At 42.5% G+C, this 25,277-nt stretch overlaps 1 protein-coding gene across 1 annotated transcript in view; it reads left to right on the forward strand.

Annotated features, from left to right (window-relative positions):
* The window catches only part of LOC308173187 (sphingomyelin phosphodiesterase 2-like), an 11,170-nt gene extending 3,928 nt beyond the window's left edge, over positions 1-7,242 (forward strand). Inside the window, exons 4-11 of the mRNA XM_080548179.1 lie at positions 3,669-3,745; positions 4,284-4,377; positions 4,591-4,680; positions 4,969-5,051; positions 5,343-5,475; positions 5,687-5,791; positions 6,016-6,202; positions 6,572-7,242. Of these exons, the coding sequence (XP_080404305.1) occupies positions 3,669-3,745; positions 4,284-4,377; positions 4,591-4,680; positions 4,969-5,051; positions 5,343-5,475; positions 5,687-5,791; positions 6,016-6,202; positions 6,572-6,999 (1,197 nt within the window). The 3' untranslated portion in view covers positions 7,000-7,242. The remainder of the gene's footprint in view (positions 1-3,668; positions 3,746-4,283; positions 4,378-4,590; positions 4,681-4,968; positions 5,052-5,342; positions 5,476-5,686; positions 5,792-6,015; positions 6,203-6,571) is intronic.
* The last annotated feature ends 18,035 nt before the right edge of the window (positions 7,243-25,277 follow it).

Consider the following 25,277-nt stretch of genomic DNA (forward strand, 5'->3'; position numbering starts at 1 on the left):
TGATAAGTATCGCTTTGATGACAACGTAAAATAATGTAAGAAGGCTTTTAACGTAACGATATCGTTAGCCAATAACAAGCTAACTAGCTTACCGAGACGAGCCATCGTCTTCCTCGTCATCTGCCACAACGTGCTTCCTTTTTAGATGCTCGCGCATCATAGACGTGCTGCCATGATAAGCGAGTTCAGCTTTGCAAATTTTACATTTTACATTCTTTTTTTCAACGTTGTGGTTGAAATGCTCCCACACTTTAGAGGTACGAGGACAGGAAGACATTTCTCTGTTTGTTTTTCCGGGGAAGTCACGTGTGCCCCGGATGACCGACACTGCGCATGTACATCAAAGACACTGGGAGACGCTAGCCAGTGGCAGCTTCAGGGAAGAAAAACGAATGCTTATCGAATGAAATGAATGGTCTTTATTGTCATTGATATAGTACAGGTACCAAACAACGAAATTTGGGAGGGGGGGCTCCCCTGGTGCTAGGCAAAAAAAAACGCTTATTTCAGCTCCAAAAAAACATGCGACTACGGCGATTACCAAATATGTCGGCGACGATTTTGGTAGTCGACGTCGTCGTGACTAGTCGACTAATCGTGGCAGCCTTAGATTGAGGCGTAATCATCTACACCAGCGTTTCTCAACCTTTTTTCAGTCACGGCACCCTTCAAAAGTCGCTAAAATCTCAAGGCACCCCAGTCTAAAATATAGCTATTCAAAAACGACACTGCATCACCCAGACAGCCCCATACACACCACACACACACACACACACACACACACACACACACACACACACACACACACGGCTATTGATACAAATAAAAGTTTTATTATTATTATTATTATTGAGAGAGAGAGGAGGGAGTGAAAAAGGCAAGTGTGCATCAAAGGCATCAGGCACGTAACCGTGCTGTATAAACATGACACAGTGACCGAACAAACGCGGGAATTTATGGAACACATTCATTTTCATATTCCCACATTTGATTGGAAACACCTATCCAGTCCATTCAACGTAAACACCGGGGATGCAGAGTTATTAAGCCAGAAAATGCGTCTCTCTCTCCCGCTGCGCGCATCCTTGTCTGGATGTATTAAATTCATTGCATGAAAACGAAACCGTGCGTTATTTCCCGAACTTTCCAACCCTGCTTAGCTTCCGAAGTCGGACGACAGAATAATGTCACCGATCATCCATATAGAACGGACTCGGCTATAGTGTGTGGCTTCTTCGCCTTAGCAATCATTTGGGCTACGAGGTAGCCAGCCTCCAACGCTTTATCAGAAACTTTGGCGCACTTCATCATTACCTGTTCTGGACGGCTATGGTGACTTTTCATCTGAACAAAATATTCAGCATCCTTGCTAGCTTGTGATGGATGATCTGTTGTCAGTTTGTCATGTTCCATGATTCTGCTTGTTTGCTTGTTCATTGCTCTCGAAAATGTCTTTGCGTGGTAAATGAAAAAACAATGCAGGCTAATTGCAGACACACTGACCTTACGCTGAACCCGGTATTGACATTGTGACATGGGAAAGGGGCGCGCGAGACAGATTTTGATGTATTGCATTTATTTATTTATAGATTTATTCATTCATTCATATGAACGTCAGAATATAGAATTATTTGACGGCACCCCTGAAGACGCCAGGCGGCGCCCCAGTGTGCCGCGGCACCCCGGTTGAGAAATGCTGATCTACACAACAGTTATGGCGCTTTTCCATTGACCAGACCGGTATGGCTCGGTACGGCACGCATTTGAATGTACAGTCCAGTACGGGTAGGATACACTTCTCCATTATACACATCAGACCTGGAGCGAGCCGGGACAGTAGGAGGAGTTAAGTGTCATAAGAGCACTTCACTTTAATAAGGCCCAATCCCGATTCCCTTTTCTACCCCTATGGCTCGTTTTCGAGTGCCACTCGATTTCGAGCCAAGGCCTTCGAACAGAGCCACAAGCGGTAGGGGTTGAAATCTACCCCTATGAAATGGGACAACCCTTCAAGACTGATACGTCATCAGTAGTATCGTAGAAAAGCATTGACGCTTGCGATTCATTCACAACTTCACTTTTACGCTATCAAACGATCAAACAAGTCATCAAATAAAAAAGAACAATGCTTCATTATCAGACCATGACAGAATAACGGCGCTCTAAACAGTATGAAACCTGTGCTCCTACCCTGCCAGTCTGCACTGATTTAGGACAACAGTGCAACAACTTCGCGGCTGAACTTAAGTTAAATTTACGGCGTCATATGCCATCAAAGGGAGACATGGAAAAATGCATGACTTAGATTTTTTTTTTTTACGTTCCGAAATCCGATGTGACAGGAACGCTGGAGAAACAGCCGCTGTCCACTGCATTAATTAACTACATGTCCTTGATGAGTCTCCCGCTCACTGCCCTCCATCGATAATATTACATAATAACAACTGCTCGGATTAGATTTCGGGTTGTTTTGGTATAATAAGTGCCGCAATACAACTATAGCGTCATATACCACCAAGGGGGGGGAATTCGCGCCTATCATGCACATATCAGCCAACTTTAGATAGATAACTTTACATTAAATATTTCTACCATCATCCGCTGTCAAACACCACAATTTATTTCTAAATAAACATGATTGTACATCTCAGGGGGAAGGATGTGCTTGACGATTCCATTGGACTGACGCCGGGGCAGAGGAACAGGGTGACTGTCACCCTGTGACAAACGCGCAGATATGAGTGCTCCGGTGTCCTGCTTTGGTAGTGATCAGGTAGGCTACCAGTCCTCTACTGCTAAACCCGAGCGCGCTGGACTGTGGAACTTTCTATGTTAAGCATAGGCACAAGCATAGGCACCTCGGCATAACAGCGATTTTTTTTGTTATGCTTGTTGTAAAGAAAAGGTCTATAATGCATTGAAATGACATTAGTAGGTGCAGCTATTGTGTTATCATAATTATGAGCTTCACAGTGATAAACAAAGCCCCTTTCACACATAGTTCCCTGTAATTTCCATGGAATCCCAAGCTGTGTCGACCGAGTATTTTCGCCGTTCACACATGAGCAAAATGCCGGTAGATTGCTGTGTTGCTCCCTTTCACACATGTCGGCAATTCCCTGGATGCGCAATCTACTTGAATGCATTCAACTGGATGCAGAGCTGGAACGGGACAGGCGTGTGAGACTGCCATAATATACCATATTATATATCATACCTCTGTTTTATATTGAAAAATATGATGATAAATACATATGGGGTGGAGGTATGATATGTGGCAGATATGTGGCGCGCCTGTCTCGTTCCAGCGAGTCAACTCGTATTACCAGTGCTTACCATCACCAAGTTTGCTCGCCAACTAAAGCACTTGATTACTTAGTAATCCGTTTTAGTGTCCCGCCGGTGACACCGAGGTTTGCTCTCTCGCTCGCTCTCTCCGTCCTGTCGGGTATAATAATGCATTACATTGGTCGACTAATGTAATAACTGGGTGGTTTGAACGCACATATCTAGGAAAAGTCATGAAAGGTGGGTCCTGAAATTTGATTGAGTGCAATGGTAGAATTTCTTTACTTATGACACCTCACGGCTGAGCTAGTGTTAAAACACAACTGAGAAAGTCCAAGGCCTTCTGAATACTAGTATATTCTCTAAATTATTTTCTTCAGGTATGGAGTGAAAGAGACTACCTGTTCTTGAAAAAGACACTCGCCTGTAGCCATCCTCACTCTCACTACTTCAAAAGGTATGTGTGTTTTCCTCAGCCCCAGAAGTTTCATTATCTATTAACAGCATCTCCTCAACTCTCAAAGTACTCATTCTGAAAGTGTTACGTTAACAACTCACTTCAGTGAAATATAAAGTATTTTGGATTCTGGAACATTTGCAATATTGTTACTATACTACAGTACCAAGTATGCAGTGATCCCTGTGCAATTTATTGCAATGCAGTAGTCCAATGTCAGTCATAAGGAACATTACTTTGAGTGTGAGGAGATTAAAATCAAAGCTGGAAGATTAGCTACGGCACATAGGAATTTTCCCAAGTTTCGCCCAATACTTCAATGACCTCCATATCAAGGCATGAGATTAAGATTAACAAATGCCTTTCATTTCTAATCCCCTCTGTAGGAGGTCAGGAGATTTTGGTTATTGTTATAGTCTAGTCAGAGGTCACATAAGTGTACCACATGGCGCCATAAATAAAATGGTTAATGTTCTGCTGCTGGTAGACATGGTGTTTATTGTGTATCCTATGTTGTGTTCTCTTTTTTGCCTTTCAGTGGGGTCATAGGAAGCGGACTGGCCATGTTCTCCAGACACAGAATCCACGATGCGTTTCTTTATCGCTATTCATTAAATGGATATCCATACATGGTAAGTCATCAAACCCTGAGATATGGGATTTGTTTCCCTGATGGACTTTTGTCTGGTAGCAGAATACACCATGCAGACATGACACAGACACCTGGTTATGTATTTTTGTTTACATACAATAATGTCACTCCCGCCTCAATGTTGTGGTGTAGCTATAGCCACCTTTTTCTAAACCTGTTTCTAGTGTTAAGAGGCTGTGTTCTGTCCCCTCAGGCCCACCATGGAGACTGGTTCGGAGGGAAAGCCGTGGGGATGGTCGTCTTAAACATAGGCGGACTGACAGCAAACGTCTACGTCACGCATGTACGTGTTTTCCTTCCACTCTTCTCATTCATACATGCCATACTAGGGTTGCATACTAGGGTTATACTTCTCTATACATACTAGGGTTGCATACTAGGGTTGCGTCCCAATACTTCTCAAAACACATCGGAAGAGAAGATCTAAGGTTCCTCCCTTTTTAGATATTTTCCACCAATGCTTTTTGATAAGGAAGGAGAGGATGCAAGGAATACAGGAAAGACTATTGGTATGCAACCAGTGTGTGGCGTTCACTGATGTCTCCATGTGTGTCCTGTGTGTTGTGTCCAGCTGCACGCCGAGTACTGTAGGGACAAGGACTCCTACCTCCCTCACAGAGTGGTCCAGGCCTGGGAGCTACAGCAGTTTATCCGGTAAGTCGGGCCAAATGTCTGGAGCTCAGTATACAGTTCAATACACTGGAAATGCTTTGACAATTTATTTTTATCAATTGTAATATATTAATTTATTTTTGTCAAGTATAATATATAATATGCTGAAAGTCACACACTATCATTCATTGATTAAATAAACATAAGAGGCTGTTTTTAATATAGCTTTAATGCAGCTTTTGTCTTTGTGTATGTTTTGGTGGGCCGAGCTGTGAAGGGTGGGGTTATCCTTTTGAAACCATTTAGCTTTCTGCTCCGTTGGTGGTTGTCTAGCCATACCTCCGGCGGAGCCGACCTGGTGATCCTGGGTGGGGATCTGAATATGCATCCCCAGGACCTCGGAAACCGCCTGCTCAGGACTTACACTGGCCTCCGCGACTGCTTCACGGAGACAGCGAAGTTCAATGTAAGTTTAGTGATTGGGGGGGGGGTAGGTGAATTGCTTTTACCCACTTTAAAGGAAGTGTTTGTCATTTTCTCCAGTGTTTACCCACCTTGTGGTGTTAGTAAGTAATTTCATATGACATGCTTATACAGTGATCCAGGACGCGAATAAGCACAATTGTTATTTTCATGATTATGAACAACAGCGTTTAACCTGAATTCTCTTTTGGCAGGGCTGTGAGAATGGCATCACTCTCATAGCAGATAACCCTTACATCAATAAGAAAGAGCTGGGCCCTTTCAAGAAGGGTATCCGGATAGATTACATCCTGTTTAAGGTGAGAGGGGTGCTCTATTCTCTCAATTTGTCTAATGCCTAAAAGAAAATCGATGCAGGTTTCTGCTGATTTCTGAATAATATAAATGATGTTGAACGTTCGAACAAAGTAAAGCACTTTGAGGCCTGGGCGAGGAAAAGCGCTGCATACAGCATTAATTCTATAATTTGCTGCAAAAGAATATCCCTTCAGCAACATTCAGTTCTGATTCTTTTGATTTGTAGGGGTCAACTCGGGTGGCCATCCAGTGTGAGACCATGTCCACGACCAAGGGCTCCGTCCCAGACCACGCCTTCCCTTACTCTGACCATGAGGCCTTGAGTGCTGACCTCCATCTGGACACACAGACCCAGACCACACAGGCTGCTGGAGATGGAGAGAGGAAGGGAGAGGAGCAGGTCTCCACTGCAGGTACTCATTCCTTCCAAACGTGGTAGCCGTCGGTAATGGTCATTTGAAACGTTCTGAATATTTTGGGGGGTATTATTATTTTGGACTGAAAGATCTGCCGGCAACCTCATTGTTGAATCATGAATTCCTTATGCACTACATGAGCCAGACCACTGTGAGGGTTTGCGACACATTTAGTCCTAACACTGTTGGGGCCAGTTTCACAGACGAGGCATAAACCTAACCCTAGACTAAAAAGCATCTTCAATGGAGATTTTACATTTAAAGTGTAATTCAGTCCAGGACTAGGCCTTAACTAGGCCTTAAGCCTTGTCTGTGAAACTGGCCCTTGATCTTCCAAGGTTTGACGTTTATCCCTCCCTCCCTCAGGTAAGCTGGCTGAGTTAGTTGACATCGTGACTGAGGCCCGAACAGAAGTCAAAGTGGGTTTGCACTGTGCTGAGCGGATGCGATACACAGCAGCCCGTACAGGAGTCATGGGCCTGGCCCTTCTTCTCCTAGAGCTGGCCATCGCAGCTGTGCCCTGGCTGGCCCTGGGTGCCGACAAACCCTTCCCCAGTGCCTCCTTCTACCTCCTGGGGGCGCTGTGCTTCGCCATCCTGCTGACCACGGCGATGCTGTACCTCTTCTACACCATGGAGGTGAAGTCTCTGCAGGGAGCTGAGGACCAGATGAGGCTGGCTGTGGGCAGCCTGCAGGAGAGGCTGAGGGGTTTCCCCCTGGCCCAGACACACAAACCCCCCAGGAGACCCTGCCCAGAAGGCCTGGAGCCCAGTGCGTTGGAGAAAGAGGAGTAGGGGAGAAGGGGCAGGACCCAGGAGTCATGGGGGGGGGGGTTATAGAAGGAACTGTGAACTGTTCTTTAGTTTAATGAAAAATGGTCCTTTGATTGGAATCGCCACTTCTCTGAATGTATTTTATCTGCCAGTGAGATTCTCTCTGCAGCAGCAGTATCCATCTTTGACTTGATGGATGTAGCCTAGCACAGCTACTACATCTTTTTTTTTTTGGCGGGGGGGGGGGTGAACTGCACTTATCATGACTCCTGTTTCCTTTCAAGCAATGATGACAGCTTCTCATGACAATTTGCCCATGAGATGATAGGCAATAACGCATTCTCAAAATAATGCATACTTCATGTAATTCATGTGTAAGCTGTTTTATTTAATTGTCCAGACCTGAACATATTGCATGGGTACTATCATTGTACTGATATGAGGTCTTTCAGGTTTGGCTAGCATTCCACCACTCCACAGGTTTTAGGTGGGACCAATGACTTCCTCCTTCCTGTGTCTCATCATGACCTCTGACCTTTCCTTGAGTGTATATAGAGCTGCTAAAAGCCAAGTGAAGGGGAGATTTTGTTGTATTATTGCAGCTTTTGGGAGGTTATCAGTGATATCAGCGACCTCAAATTCCAGTCTTGGTGTGCACTCCTTACGCTTGCTATCCCCACTCACAGCAATCACAGCATCCCTCCTCCACCCTCCTAGTAGTAAAGGCTATAGTTGGATATTATAGAAACAGTTATAGACAGTTATGTACCCTCCCCTCCCATCCATCCCTACCTCAGGGACGATGCATAAAAGGTTGTTGTTAGTTGAACCAGGCTACTGGCTCTCCGGTGTTGAACCCTGGTATGCCCTGCAGGACAAGGGCTTCTCACGTAGACTGGCTGGCTCCACTCCACAGTTATGCAGCAGTGAAGAAAACCGATGAAAGAAACCCTGCACATCTTGTTGAGCCTCAAAGGCAACTCTGACTCACACGGACAGTAACTAACGGACAAAGCCACTAAGATGTGACACTGTTCATCTTGGTTAAGCCTAATGGCTTGAGTTCCGGAATGTTGGAGGAGACAATCAGCACTGATGCGGACATGTGTTCCAAAGTGGAGAGATTGGAATGCACTTTAGCGAATTTAGGCCTGGACTACACGTATATGGATATTTTTTTAAGCAGATATTTTCGTCCTTGTTTAAAAAAAAAAAACATCTGTCCACACCACAAAAATATCTCTGTCCATACGAAAAGCCAAAACTGAACACGATCGCCCCTACAGCGACGAAGAACGTTATGGGCATGCGCAGTCAGTTGTAATCAAACGGCGGCAGTGACTCTAAACGTAAACAGACCAAACTCTTTGAAACAGACAGAAAAGAAAAGTACAAAACAGACAGAAAAGCAAGTTATGGCGACCAAGAAGAAAGCAAAAACTGATTATTTTGTGTGGACCGACTATGAAGTTGAGTTGGTGCTAGGTGCTTGATGTTGTTGCTGTTGACAACCGTTTTGCTTCAATGCGCATGTGTGAACGGCTTGACAGCTCCGTTTAACATAACCACACTGATCCACTCAATCGGATGTTTTTTTATTTCTTCACTTTGTTATCCGTTTAGAGAAATCTCCGTTTATGGGAGTGAAAACGCTGTGTTCTTATGGTTGAGAGGCCCAATTGTACAAAAAAAATGGTGTTTAGAAAAATATCCATATACATGTAGTCCAGACTATTAATTTATGGTTAATGTAACTTAAAGTTCTAATAATTATAGTATGATGAATTTAGGAGACTATATTAACCAATGCTTAACTAATTTGAACAGGACACACAGCATCCTATAAAAAATAACTAACATTAAAACTAGGGTCAAGGTGTTAGACAAGTGTGTGTATCAAGATAGCTTTTACAATACCTTTTAATGATGCTATGTACTGTAAAATGAAGGTCAGGGCAGCGGTTGCTGCTCCTGCATATGCACAGCTCTGTTCATTGTATTGCGCAGCGGCATGGAACTGTTTAACCATTATCATATTTTTCCAGTGGTTTGGAAACCTTTATTTCATATTTTGTTTTCCATATTAAACTCATACTGTATATGTGTGTTCTCACAAACACATAGTAATGAAGGCTTTAGTCACACTGTCATCTAGGTTTACATGTGTGTAGTGTAGGCTACTGTAGCAAACAGAAATTCATAACCATCCAGTATATAACATTTTAACTTCACATGATTTCTATTCCTGTTGACAAATCAAGAAAATTATTGTAAAAGGGCAATAATAAAAAATGTATACGGTTTATGTATTTGGATTTGTCTGGTCTTTTTTTGGTTTTGTTTTGTTTTTTAGTTTGTGAAAAATCTAAGATTAGTTTTAATTGGAAGAAAGGTACTGATAAGAAAATGGCAGTGGCACACATAATAAACGTTATTATCCGACAAGGCAAAAACACCACTTGTGTTTGTGATTATCAGTGTCCCTCATTTACCACTAGAGAGCAGTGTTGCCTAGCTGCCTGGGAGACCTGTTGCTATGGTGAGCAACTACTGTAGGCATATAACAACAAGAAGCAATTATAATGAATAGAAAGGGCCGAGGGTCTCAGTTGCGTAGATTTTTTTATTTTTACTATACCCTAGTTAACCCTAATAACTTTATTTGTATAGCACTTTTCCTGCAAACGTTGCAGCTCAAAGTGCTTTAATCAGTATAGAATCATCATTTAATTATTTAGTAATTTAAAGTCAATATTAAAAAGATGGGTTTTTAGTCTTGACTTGAAAATATTTGCTGAGGTTGCATCCCTAATGTACACTGGCAGTGCATTCCACAATTTGAGTGCATAAAATGCAGCCTCACCAAATCTCTTCTTTTGTACATGTGGTACACAGAGAAAGCCAGCGTCAGAAGACCTGAGAGCTCTATTGGGCTGGTATGCTAGCAAAATATATTTCAGATATTCTGGTGCTGTGCCAGTGAGAGCTCTATATAGAAGCAGAAGGATCTTGAAATCTATTTTGAACTTAACAGGAAGCCAATGTAAAGTCTCTAAAATAGGAGTTATATGAGCTCTTGTGCTTGTTTTGGTTAAAACTCTTGCTGCTGCATTTTGGACTAATTGCAGCTGGCAAATAGCTTTCTTCAGAAGAGCAGAAAGGAGACTGTTACAATAGTCCAAACGGGTAATAACAAAAGCATGCATTAACATTGCATCAGCTTGCTGGAGAAAATGTCAGGCTCAAAGCTTAAGTAAGAATCTATAATCACATCTAGATTCTTAGCTTCAGGTTTGCAGTTTGAAAGCAAGTTCCCATGTTATTCGACAATTTGTCACGTTCTAATGCTTTGGTCCTCATATCGGGATCTGATGTAATGATCTGACTTTTCTTTCGAAAAATGTGAATACATTTCCGCGTTGTTGAAAATCAATGGCACATCACTAGTCAACTAACACAGCTTGTTTTGTGAGCCTGCTAACAATGTAAAGTAGTGTTATAGTTAAATAGGTAGCAGAGGGGATTACTCACCGAATCCATTACGTTGCAGTATTTTGGCTTGACAAGCGAGTTTGTGTTGTGAACGTTGAAACGTAGTTCAGTGTTTCAAAAGAAAAGTCCGAACATGTTGATTGGTTGCCGACATGCGGACCAAATGATCAGACTGTGTCACATTTGTCTTTTTGTGGTTTTGGTCCAATGACAAGAATCTCAGTTTTGTCCTGATTTAGTTGTAGAAAATTGTTGGACGTTAGCCCCGCGGTGGCGTAGCGGTCTAAGCACTAGCCACTAGTGCAAGCTGCCCACCGGGGACTGGGATCGAATCCCGGTCTCGCCAGATCCGGATATGACCGGGGCACACACAGGGAGCGGCATATTGAGCGGCCGCTCGAGAGGGCGGTATAGGACTATTTCCGGACAAGGATCCGTCGCGCAACAGCGCCCCCGGGATGCCGGAATAACGGTGCTGGGCTCGAGGAGCCAGTCAGCTAGTCTGCCTGGCGGCCTCCTCTGGGACTGCCGGCCACGGGGTCGTGCGGCGGATCCTACGCAATAGGCAGGGGCTAATTGGATGCTAGGTTGGGTTCAATTGGATACCAAATTGGGTGAAAAAGGGATCAAATCTGAAAAACAAAGAAAAAAAAAAGAAAAAAAATGTGTTGGACGTCCAAAGTTTTATATCTCAGAGACGTGAAGATGTGAATTATCAGGCAATACTGATATGTACAGCTGACGCAATAGGCAGGGGCTAATTGGATGCTAGGTTGGGTTCAATTGGATACCAAATTGGGTGAAAAAGGGATAAAATCTGAAAAACAAAGAAAAAAAAAACAAACAAAAAAATGTGTTGGACGTCCAAAGTTTTATATCTCAGAGACGTGAAGATGTGAATTATCAGGCAATACTGATATGTACAGCTGACAATCATCAGCATAACTATGGAAATGTACACCATGTTTTCTGATGATTCCACCTAATGGGATCATGTACAGGGAGAAAAGCAAGGGACCAAGAATACTAGACCTCTGAGGGACTCCACATGTGATGTCAACATTATCATAAACAGAGTATTGAGGACACAAGTTGGGTTGTATTGACATAGAGCTGAATGTCGTACTTGGAGCTGTCCATGGTACTGAAGCAGGTAGCCTATCACAGGACAAAAAAAAACTCTAGTAAAAGTACCTCAGAGTAACGTAATTGTGTATGCTCTTTTTTCTCTTTCTGGGAAAAGCATCACCCATTAGAACAGAATACAGCCTACAACAAAATGTGTATGTGTGCTAAATGGATATGAATCTAAACGTCCTCAATGGGAACAGATTAAGAATGTAATGGGGATCAACCACAGGCCTAGGAACCAGTTAGAGCTGAAACTGAATGGTAAGCTAATGCAAGACCCAGCACAAATAGCTGTAGCCTTTAATGAATATTTGATCAATTCTGTAGCCGAAATCGCACAGAATTTTCCCTTAACAACAGAAAACATTATTAAGGCTGACGAAAGCAATAGGTGGTGGGCCGAACGCGTTTTTTGTGAAGTTTATCAATTTCCATCTATAGAGTACACAATGTTTAACATATGATATTAAGCAGTGGCAGGCGGTGCATTTCACACCTAGGCCTTCAGTGATGTCTGACACATTCCTACCTGAATTATTCTACCTCTTAATACCATCGTTATGACCAGGGGTGCACATAACTGGTGCGCCAGTGCGCATGCGTCGCCAAAATGCATGCTGCGCGGCAGATCAGCCGCATGAAGGCGCTGTTGCGCACCCAAAAAAAAAAAAAAAAAAAAAAAATGATCACAAAAAAAACATCCTCTACCATGGTTGGAATTGAGGACAGTGATCATTTACAGCAGTCAAGAGAGCAGTGATGATGACGATTAAGCTTGTAGCATAAATAAATGCTTAGGCTGTAACTTTTTGTTGAAAAGTTGATTTCAGTGTTTACAGAACTTAAGCAGTGCTTAAAGAGATGTCCGTTTATTTCAGTGTGTTTAAAGAACAGACATTCAGTTAGTGCTTAAAGAGATGTCAGTTGATTTCATTGTGTTTAAAGGAGTCTGACAGACTTTCATGCTTAAAGAGCAGTCATTTGATTTTGCATTTGTTTATTTTGTTTTGCACACAATCATTTGTTCGTTCATATTTATTTATGAATAAATGTCGTTTTGCTAATATAAGTTATCCATGTATCCCTTTTTCATCCATCCTGTGGGACGGGTCGTGACTCGCGAGCTCGGGGAGCACCAAGCAGCACTCCTCTGAGCACTGGCCCCAAAAAGTTATGTGCACCCCTGGTTATGACGCCATGGCTCTAGAAACTAGACAGAAACACAGTATAACCGGGCGTTGCATCACCTTAACATAGTCAGACAAGTACAACAGAGTTATATTAATATTTCCGAAGCATTTTTTATCAATAAATCCGCATTTACAATGAAGAGTGTTAAACTAACATCTTTAAGATCGCTACATTACCCACGTCTGTCGTCTCGTCCACCATAATAGCGACAAAGGGTGCCTTTTTAATCTCCATTTTGATCTCTTCTCCCATCACTTCAGCAATAGCAAAAATCTGGTCGTTTTGTATTTTGCCTGACGTCCCAGTAAACACTTTGTTTGTGGACAGGTGGTAATGTAAATCTGGGTTGTTTTCAGCCAGAAAAGAAAGAAGCTCAACGTAGTTTCCTCTGTTTGTGGACTCTGCGCTTTTATCGTGTATCGTGGAAAGTTATTGTTTACCCAAAAACAGGACACAATCGATCAGTATTATCGATCAGTCAACGAAAGCTTTCGTTGTGGAGCTCCGTTTCCCTGCGCACTTTCAAAAGTTTCACTTCTACCGGCATAGTTACGCATCTCAATAGTGAATATCAATAGTGCGTATCAATAGTGCGTATCCAATCAAAAGACGTGCTGGGTGCTGACATCATTGAGCCTTACAGCAGGCGCCGTTGTTGCTTTTGCTCGCATCTACGTAGGTTTACTAGGTACGCCACAGGTTTTCTCGTTCCAACGTTAAGTTACAGGTCGTATTCGCGGCACCGTTTATCGTGCAGGCGGGCAGATTTTGGAGCCCCCTAGCAACACATTTTGATTGGATAAAAGCTCTAACATAAAGGCCAGCCCTCCAAATCTCAATCGGAGACTGGAAGCAGCGCAACCAAGAGGAAAGCTATGAAATGAAGAGAATAGACTATGGGGAATCATTAATACATATTTGTGGAAAAAATATATTAAAATAAAATGTATATTCTGATGATGTTTAGGCCAGCAGAGAAGGCCTTGCTGGCCCTGACGGCACACCACTGATATTAAGTAATTCTACTAAGTCTAATAAAATGTGTTGTCATCTCTAGTTATGTCGGAGATTTTCACAAACTTATTTTTTAATTGTCTGTCTGCTCAGGCACATCGCTGGTCGCTCTAGTTGATAAACCAATCAGAATTCGAGTACGGCTTCATTAGGACCCCGAAATGTAAACACTGGCTGTTAACCCTAGCAACTGACTGGATGTTAACCCTAGCAACCGCGGGGAAATAACGAGATGTGATGAATTATGGAGTGTTGTATGCATTTAACAAACCGAACGGACAATATTATAGCATTTTCAGATGCAAGTTGGACCAAATTTGTACATTGTTCTCTACAGTGGGTGAATCTTCACACTGCAGAAAGCCAAATTGCAGAAAGGGCTGTAAAAAAAATATAACCTAGTAGTAGACAGTTACATTCCAGATGTGGCAGCTAATATGAATGAATGAATGAATGAATGGTCTTTATTGTCATTAATATAGTACAGGTACCATACAACGAAATTTAGGAGGGGGGGCTCCCCTGGTGCTAGGAAAAAAAATACTAAAAACAAGAAGGGAAAAGAGCTGGTTTACATAAATAAAGGCTATATACACTATCCACTATACTATACTATACAAATAAAACACTGTGCTGTACTCTATGCTATGCTATAAATATCCTAACATTTCCTATCTCTGAACCTTATGAATGAATGAATGAATGAGTGAATGAATGAATGGTCTTTATTGTCATTGCTATAGTACAGGTACCAAACAACGAAATTTAGGAGGGGTGGCTCCCCTGCTGTTAGGAAAGGGGAAAAAAAACTTTAAAAAACTTTAAAAAACTGTTATTTCACAGAAATTCACTGTATTATTTTACAGATTTCTTTTGTTTTTCTACATTAAATGTAAATGCCATAAAAATACAGTAAACTACTTTTATTAAAAATATTAACCATTAAATAAAGGTTGTAATCTGTAAATTGATTTAATAATAAATGGCCTTTTTTTACAGGATTTTTCTATTGCTTAATTGTCTTGAATGTTAAATTACATTGAATTATATGTAAAAACACATAAAATACACAATTTTACTGTATATAAAATGAAGGCATCTTTCAGTTTTTTTGCTGTAAAACTTTAAATTGACTGTTAAATCATGTTAAAAAAGAAAAATAAATAATTTAAAAAACAGTAAAAACCTTCTATTATTCTACCGATAATTTATTTTTAAATACTGGTATTTGCTTAATTGTCTTGAATGTTAAATTACATTGAATTCCATATAAAAAGACATAAAATACACATAATTATACTGTATACATACTGTCTGTATGTATGTATGTATGTATGTATGTATACATCATGCATGCATTGTGTGTGTGTGCGGGAAGATGTCAGAATCAGTGTGTATGTTTGTATGTATGTGTTACGTTTTGGTATAAAGTTCTAGAGGTAGCTTTGTGTTGGATCCATGTGCGGTGCAGCTCGGATGAAAGGAGGTCGAGACAGTGATAAAAATAAGTTTCTCTTTACTGAGAGTCAAAGAACAGTCACAACAGGGCACGGATATAGAACCAACAGTAAAGGGGAGCAAGCACGACTCTGAGTTGCGAGTACATAAATAATAGCGGATACAAAACCAACTAGCGTATCGACAAAACAAAAGGAGAGCAATCAAGGCTCCATCAGCTAACCGCAAGAATAATGTAAATACAACGAAAATAACGAACACTAAATACAGTCACAATACCTGGGAATAGCGACAGGTAATTTAAGTCCTCCAGGACAGAACGGACATAGTCAAAATAGCAGACACGGTATATTCCATAAGACAAGCAAGGGTTCTCATCACGTCAACAAACACGAACAACTGACAAGGGAACAAGGAAATGGGACACACCTATATACACAGACAAACACTCACAGGTGACAATCATAACATAATTAGTCCAGGGCTGGAGTAATGTCGCTCTTCGACCAGCAGAGGCGATGGGGAGTCATCTTCGCTGACCCCCCTCGTAACATGTATGTATGGGTAAACTCTGTTGAGTGCAGAGTTTACCAACCTTGTTTCCCCTCATTAATTAATACAGTTGATCAGAAAATAAGTGACGCTCTCAGCCTAATTCTAAAGAGGTGGGTAAACTGAGTTTACTTGGGTTTACCCTCCACTACACCCCTGGTTTTAGTGAGGGATAGCGGGGGTAGTGGAGCAGGGGTACTTAAAATGAGGCACACACACACACTCACACTCTCTCTCTTACCATCTTTCTGGGGAACACCTTAACACACTTTCAGATGTTACCATCTTTCTGGGGAACACCTTAACACACTTTGGTTGAATCCCAAATGGAGCCCTTATCCAAGCCCTGAACCCTTGAAGACTTTGGGTGCGTTTGTTTAATCTCCCGGGAGCGCACTCGGGTTGACATAGTGAGTTATTGTCACTATGTTATTGTTGTTATTGTTGTTATTGTCACTATAATTGTATAGTTATTGTTAACTCGGGTTACAGCTTAGCATGTAACTCAGTACTCTAGTTAGCACTGATACAGCTTAGCATGTAACTCAGTACAGTAGTTAGCACTGATACAGCTTAGCATGTAACTCAGTACTCTAGTTAGCACTGATACAGCTTAGCATGTAACTCAGTACTCTAGTTAGCACTGATACAGCTTAGCATGTAACTCAATACTCTAGTTAGCACTGATACAGCTTAGCATGTAACTCAATACTCTAGTTAGCACTGATACAGCTTAGCATGTAACTCAGTACAGTAGTTAGCACTGATACAGCTTAGCATGTAACTCAGTACACTAGTTAGCACTGATACAGCTTAGCATGTAACTCAGTACTCTAGTTAGCACTGATACAGCTTAGCATGTAACTCAGTACTCTAGTTAGCACTGATACAGCTTAGCATGTAACTCAGTACTCTAGTTAGCACTGATACAGCTTAGCATGTAACTCAATACTCTCTAGCCCAATGTATCACCAAACAGCGCTCAATTTAGTCACTCACTATTCGCCTACCCCTCCCCCACACAGCACCTTCCACAGACAGCAGCACACTCAGGCCTCAGCTGTTCATTTAACATTGGCGACCTCCTGAACTTTAGGCTCACTTTTGGGACACTTCCTATGTAGCCAGGGGAACAGAAAAAGACACACGCCATCAGTGGGATGCCATCTTTCAGCCAAAAGTGATTTCAGGTCTCTAGCCCAATGTATCACCAAACAGCACTCAATTTAGTCACTCACTACCCCTCCCCACTCAGCCGTTTAACATTGGCGACCTCCTGAACTTTAGGCTCACTTTTGGGACACTTCCTATGTAGCCAGGGGAACAGAAAAAGACACACACCATCAGTGGGATGCCAGCTTTCAGCCAAAAGTGATTTCAGGTCTCTAGCCCAATGTATCACCAAACAGCACTCAATTTAGTCACTCACTACCCCTCCCCACTCAGCCGTTTAACATTGGCGACCTCCTGAAATTTAGGCTCACTTTTGGGACACTTCCTATGTAGCCAGGGGAACAGAAAAAGACACACACCATCAGTGGGATGCCAGCTTTCAGCCAAAAGTGATTTCAAGTCTCTAGCCCAATGTATCACCAAACAGCACTCAATGATATGCTCAATATATTTTAACAGTGAAAAAACAGGAAATACAGATTTAAAAAAATAAAATAAATCACAATAGTATGTTATTAGAATGATATAAACTTAAAATAAAATCAGTCTACTGTTAATAAAACTACTGCTGCAGATTTCTGTTGGTCTGTTTCTCAGACTGAATTGGTTCCATACTGCTTGGCCCTCTGAAAGGTCACAGCCAGGTCAGCTGCAGGTTGGGGCGGGGGAGGGGAGACATCAATTAAGCACCTGCACCTCCAAACTTTCCCCAAAGCTACTGCTGCATTCAATGCACACGGGAATAACTGGTTTTCTGGAACAAGATGAATAATTATTATTCATAAATGTAGAACTGCTTAATCCCTTTATGTTTTGTAATTATTTAAAGATAAAACAACAGTTTTAAATGTTTTTATAATTTAAACCATTATATATATGGCTTGCATGATTGAGAATGTTGTCATTTTTAATACACAGTTCTGGTACACTACATTAACGCATGTCACTCACTACCCCTCCCCACTCAGCCGTTTAACATTGCCGACCTCCTGAACTTTAGGCTCACTTTTGGGACACTTCCTATGTAGCCAGGGGAACAGAAAAAGACACACGCCATCAGTGGGATGCCAGCTTTCAGCCAAAGCCTCAAGTCTCTAGCCCAATGTATCACCAAACAACTTAAAATAAAATCAGTCTACTGTTAATAAAACTACTGCTGCAGATTTCTGTTGGTCTGTTTCTCAGACTGAATTGGTACCATACTGCTTGGCCCTCTGAAAGGTCACAGCCAGGTCAGCTGCAGGTTGGGGCGGGGGAGGGGAGACATCACCAGAATACCTCTGTGTCATTGGCTGCTATAGGCATAAAAGGAGAGAAACTCGTGGTGTGGCCCCCATCTTCCCCTGACCTCAACCCTATTGAGAACCTTTGGAGCATCCTCAAGCAAAATATATATGAGGGTGGGAGGCAGTTCACATCAAAACAGCAGCTCTGGGAGGCTATTCTGGCATCCTGCAAAGAAATTCAAGCAGAAACTGTCCAAAAACTCACAAGTTCAATGGATGCAAGAATTGTGAAGGTGATATCAAAGAAGGGGTCCTATGTTAACATGTAACTTCACCTGTTACAGTTTTTCTCGCTTTGGTGCATTTCTCACATCACTATTAACATTTGCACAACAGTTAGTGCATTTCTCAGAACAATTAGTACAAACTGCAAAACCTAGGTGTTAACCTGCAAAAGCGTGTCACTTGCTCAAAATGGATAGTTCATTCCTCAAAAGCAAGTATTCATGTCAATGAAAGTGTCAGTGTCATCAAAATGAAAAGTCCTGACACCATTGTTTATGAACAAGATAGTCAAATGGCTTTGTCATGTTTTCATTATGACAGTTCACTCTGTAAGTGTTTTCCAATGCAAAAAAGTCAGATCTTGGTGACACTACCTGAAAATGCTCAAGACAGTACTATACACTATTTGCACAGCCATTTGAAATCTACAGTGGGTTACACATTACTGTATTTAGTGAGGTAAATGAGTACAAGACGCTGAATAGTTATGTTTCACATTTTTACTGCATATGCTCTTTGCAATTCTAATTTGTTCACAGCATTGTGCAAAAGAAAAATACAAACTTGTTTACCACAAACATAAGAAACACCCTTTGGGTAGAGCTGTGCACAACTGTAAACAATATTGCAGTACATATTGGAACTGAATTGGAACATCCAACATACTGTAAATCATTCATTGACATCCAGACCATCCAGAGGTCTTTCGGTGTCTGCAACAAGCTGCTGCAAATGTTTTATCAGTCGGTGGTTGCCAGCGTTCTGTTCTTCGCCGTGGCCTGCTGGGGTGGAAACATCTGTGCCAGGGATGCTGCGAAGCTAAACAAACTGGTGAAGAAGGCCAGCTCTGTGGTGGGGACCGGGCTGGACAGCCTAGAGGTGGTGGCAGAACAGAGGATGGGGAAAAAACTGGCGGCCATGCTGGCCAATCCCTCCCACCCGATGTACTGCGAGCTGGCGGGGATGAGGAGCAAGTTCAGCCACAGATTTGTTCTCCCCTGTCAAAGTACAAAAAGATTTGGACAGTCCTTTGTTCCAGCTGCACTCCGACTCTACAACCAGGCCCTGCAGGGTGGGGGAGACCTGGAGCTGGAACTTTTGGAACTTTTTACTTATTGAGCCTCCACTGTTTTATGTATTTTATTGAATGTTTTCTGTTTTCTGTATTGAATGTTTTCTGCCCTAACTGAGCTGTTTAACAACAAAATTTCCCCATTGGGGACAATAAAGGTTTTCAATCAATCAATCAATCAAGACGTTCCTGTCTGTCTGGCCACATATTTTCATCGACATCACAGCGAATATCATCCCTGGTAATGCAGCGAGGAAAGTATCTCCCTGAGTGGCGAATCCACCCTCTGCTAGCAAGGCCATTTGGGTATGTGGATGCCGGTCATATACCTTCCACCTCCAGGCAGAGAAAAACTCCTCTATTGGATTCAGGAATGGGGAGTAGGGAGGAAGATATTCCACCAGCATCCTTTCATGTGCTGCAAACCACTGTCTGACCAGATCTGAGTGGTGAAAACGCACATTATCCCATACAACAACATACTTGTTCAGATGGTCTCCATTTAGACCCCTCTCATTCTCAGGGATTATGTCCCTGTAAAGAGTGTCTAAAAAAGTCAGCAGATGTTGTGTTGTGTGGACCACTCTCTCACTCTGTTTTGGGTCCCCACAGCGATTTCGAGTCCCCACACCGTGGTTGTGCTGTCAGACCTCAGTCCCCACATAGTAGTATACACAGGCACACACACACACACACACTCTCTCTCTCACACACACACACTCTCTCTCTCTCTCTCTCTCTCTCTCTCTCTCTCTCTCTCTCTCACACACACACACACACACACACACACACTCACACTCTCTCTCACTCTCTCTCTCTCACACACACACTTTTTTTTTTCTCTCACTCTCTCTCACTCTCTCTCTCTCACTCTCTCACTCTCTCTCACTCTCTCTCGGATTCTGAACTTCACACACATTCAGACACACAAACTAACACACACTCAAACCACAGACACTCTAACCACAGACACTCTAACTACAGACACTCTAACCACAGACTGAGCTAAAGTCCTTTAACCTTTAAAGTCACACTAGACTAGGCCCAAAAGCCTGAATTAAAGTGCTGGGGTACGTTTGGGCCCAGGAAACGGGCTGCGAAAGAGTCACACTCACCAAACTTGACACACTCCTTCATTGTATCCCTACATTGTACCATGTCAACTTTCACCCTCCTAGGAAGACTTAAGCCAGGGAGTTGTCTACTTATAGTTGCCTAGGCCGAAAAGCCTGAATTAAAGTGGGTGCTGCTGCTGGCGTACGTTTGGGCCCAGGGAACGGGCTGCGAAAGAGTCACACTCACCAAACTCTACACACTCCTTCATTGTATCCCTACATTGTACCATGTCAACTTTCACCCTCCTAGGCCATTCCCTAGAGGCCTTCATAGGTCTGTGCCCTTTGACTGAAAGGTGCTCCTGCTGGGGTACGTTTGGGCCCAGGGAACAGGCTGCGAAAGAGTCACACTCACCAAACTCTACACACTCCTTCCCCTTCATGGGACATTGTACCATGTCAACTTTCACCCTCCTAGGCCATTCCCTAGAGGCCCTGCACGCGACGAAGCGGAAAACTGTAGGGAGTTGTAGTGCTTGATGTGAAGTGCCTAGTGGAAAAATACATATTCTCACACGTACAGGCACACAACAAGTACAACATGTTGCATTTTCATGCCATTAGGCAACTTGCTTCCTAGGGTTAGGTCCATTTGGACTTTACTGTGTGTGTTTGAGAAAAGGGTGCTTGTCACTTTAAGACAGCAGGGAGAAACTGATGTGGATAGAAATACAGAACTCACACACACAGAATGTCTTGTTTCCATTTCGGTGTGGCAATTTTCATCTGTTAACTATAAATAAAAGCAAATGTATTTTGTCTTCCCATTTGAAAGCCTTTTGTTTTTTGTGACATCCAAGGCTCGTAATTTGAGTTGTCTCTTATGTATTCATTTAACTAAAGCTATGGCTTTGTTTCCTCAGATCTTTAGGTGAAAGGCCTGAGCTGAATGGTTTATTTTCAGGTCTAATGTCAATGGCATATTGAGAGCCACTGGCTTTTTGAGTTATATCACAGTAGCAAAATGCATTGTCAAGCCTCATAGCCGATGTGGTAGGGTTTGGTTCAATTAAATGAATGCAGGGAGTGGATTTTCATTAATAAAAAAAAATATGCAGGTTTCAACAGTGAATGTGATTGTGATCATCAGCTGGAGTTCATCACTGGCTGAGGAAAATTGGCATTTTTACTATGAAGTGACATTTTTATTATTTACAAAAATCAGTGTACACAATTAAATACATGTGCTCCATTTCCGTTGTTTTAGGTAGTCTACTTCTTTGCGTTTAGTTTTTGATTCATTTTTTTATTGCATAACGGAAGTTTATAATGAAGAATACGGATGTCTGTTGTTTACCGGCAAAACACTGGCCACCTAAAAATGCATCAAGGGGCCCTGTTTCAGATCTAATAATGGATTTTCGTCGTCATCGATTTGTTACACACCCGAAGGTAGTAACAAATAAGGGAGTCCACACATGCGTTTAAATGATACAATTAAAGTTTTATTTACTTAAATGAACCAAAATAAACTAAATAACATGTATATGATTATGGATAAGAATCAGTAGTGTATGCCATGAGTGAATGGTTGTAGAATGTATGTTGTATGTGTAAGGTGTATGAACGTATGTAGTGTAAAACTAAAAGGCCCCAAAAACCAGGTACCAAGAGACCTTACCAACAGAACCCAAATCATAAGGAAGAGAGAGAGAGCTGAGGACACCCCTCTCATATATATATCCCCAGCTCCCCAAACCCAGGTGACACCACTCAACCTAACGACCCACCCACTCTGCCCAGGCTCCAGCCACAGCCAATATGCAGGCAGAGTGGGAGGCGTCACAGTTGGCACAGCGAATCATAGCGCAACCTATGGCCGGAAAGGGTAGGACCTATGGCCGGATGGGAAAATCCGAGATTTACAACCTCATTCTGGAATGGTCTGGTCATGCTCACAATTCTCCGGTGTCCTGCGCGCGAGAACTTGATATTAAGAGGTGAGAACTTGATATTATGCATTAAGTCATGGTTTTCAAATAGTCATTACATAAACATTAGTCTGCAAATGTATATCTTCCCGTATTTTTACCATAACGAAACACTGTCTAAAAGATAAGGTCTGCTTGATGTACACGTGGAGCAAACGATGTGGCACTGGCTAGCTAGCTCTGCTTGATGTGAGAATGTGAGAACTTGATATTAAGAGGTGAGAACTTGATATTATGCATTAAGTCATGGTTTTCAAATAGTCATTACATAACATTAGTCTGCAAATGTATATCTTCCCGTATTTTTACCATAACGAAACACTGTCTAAAAGATAAGGTCTGCTTGATGTACACGTGGAGCAAATGATGTGGCTAGCTAGCTAGTCCTTGGGCCAAACCCCCAAATTGAACATTTCATTACCAAATTCTGGGCAAATTCTAGATGTGATTTTCTTATTCCTATACATCCCTAGATTATGTTTTGATATGATAGACCTTTTGGATTGGCAGCTTATTTGTAGTTATCACCTCGTAAAGGTACGGAGTGCTTTTTTCAAAACCGGAGTTTTGCCTAAAAGTCCCCTGCCATATCCTGCTCCCCTTCGCATGATTCGCGCCTAGCTGTGCTGTGGTTGTGATAGAGACATGAGCCCTTAAATGTTCTTTATGCGCCTGAGTCTCCTGAACAAGTAGAGACCAACCCCGAGTCGATCAATGATTCCTACGCTGAGCTATGGTAACTCTCCTGCACCTACCGCACAATACCTCCGGAAAACCGCAAAAATTAGGCATTCATCGGTAGGGGGTAGGTGCGGTAAAGTTACCACAGCTCAGCGTAGGAAGCTCTGATCGACTCGGGGTTGGCCTCTACGTGTTTAGGAGACTCAGGCGCATTATACTCTAAAATCTCATCATATGTCCATATGGTATTATCTGACACTATCTGTGTGACTTTTGCTGATCTTCTCTGTCTGAGGTGACCGGGCGGTCCCGCTGAGGCCCGTTTGAGGGTTATATCAAGTTATATCAAACTCCCCGCTGAGAAAGGCAGCTAATACAGCCAATCGTGGACCTTGGATTATGAAGAACAGGCCAATGAAACATTGTGAGTTTCTGGCTAGGGAGGGACATGCAAATTAAGACAGATAAGACAATTAGAACACTAGGTATCCCCCACAAGGATGACACGCAAGTTCTAAAAATTCTGTTACAAGTTCTCTTTGACGCCGAAAGCAGAACGCGAATTTACGAACGCAGCCCTTGACTCTCTTGTCTCGCGAACAGTGTTGCCAGATGGGCTGTTTTCCAGCCCAATTGGGCCAGTTTAGGTTGCATTGTGCTGGTAAAATTGGGCTTGGGCTGGTGGACAGAATTTTAAAATGTGTATTAAGGATATATCATATGCTATAATATGTCGGCATGGGTTAGAATCCGGCCCTGCTGACATGCCCTCTCTCCCTTCTTCTCCTCCTTCTTTCCTGACTGTTTTCACTGTCTATCAGTCCCAATATAACTAATTAACCAAGACTGCTGCACAAAAACATTGTACCAAACACGGCCACTGGGTGGCGCTAGACCTCCTGAACGGACGAGCGTTTGACACGAGTGTTCTATATTTAACGCAGAGAGGGGAAACACATCCTCCTCCTGACTGGTTCTGTCAACCACATGTGCATTTGTGCACGTTTCACCACATGTGCACGTTTCACCACATGTGCGCGTTTCACCACATGTGCACGTTTCACCACATGTGCACGTTTCACCACGTGCACGTTTCACCACATGTGCGCGTTTCACCACATGTGCACGTTTCACCACATGTGCGCGTTTCACCACATGTGCACATGGCTGCTGTGCCGGCTCTAGATTTTTTATTTATTTTTGTATTACTACTCGATCTTTTCAGTTTGTAAAGCGTCTTTGAGTGTCTATATAAGCGCTATATGAGTCTAATGTATTATTATTATGATTATTATTGTAGTTATTATTATAACGGTGAATGTGGAGCCCCAGACGATCTCTCGTCTCCACTGCATCGCTAGATGGAGCAGGAGGAACTATTGGATTTAGATGGGAACCGTGAGGTATTCTCGTTGTGTTTCAAAGTGAGTTTACCGTAAGGGTATAATCTAGCAAACTAATTGACCTTAGTAACTAGTATGGTTGTTTTATTCCCTTCTACATGTTACCTGGTGTAGGACCCGTACCTGCATTGAACTTGCGCAGTGCCGTCTTGTGTGACGCTCCAGCAGCATGGCTTGTCAATGCAGCTTCTCCCATCGCATCAAGTTTGATCGATTTGCCGCAGGCTTTGCATCGGGCCATATGTGAAGAAATACGCTCCTCAATGTCAATGAAGTATTTAATGACAAAGAGGAGCGTATTTCTTCATGAAGAAGCCAGGAATTAGGTGGACAGCTTAATAGACGGCCACCGTAACATGAACGTCTGAAACTAATCAAATAATAACATGGCCGACTCCTGACTGAGCCGGACAGCATAACAAACGACATACTGCCACCTAGTGGACGGCGGTATACCCTTCATCCCCCCCAGTCCGGAAAGCTATAAACTGAAATAGGTAACCGGACTCAGTCCCGCGTCCAACGGCCTGTTTCGGGCTCGTAGTGCTTGGGTGGCTCCCTTGTACGGCTAGGCC

This window comes from Nansenia antarctica (assembly GCF_963989245.1).
Source record: "Nansenia antarctica genome assembly, chromosome: 18".
Lineage (NCBI taxonomy): Eukaryota > Metazoa > Chordata > Actinopteri > Argentiniformes > Microstomatidae > Nansenia > Nansenia antarctica.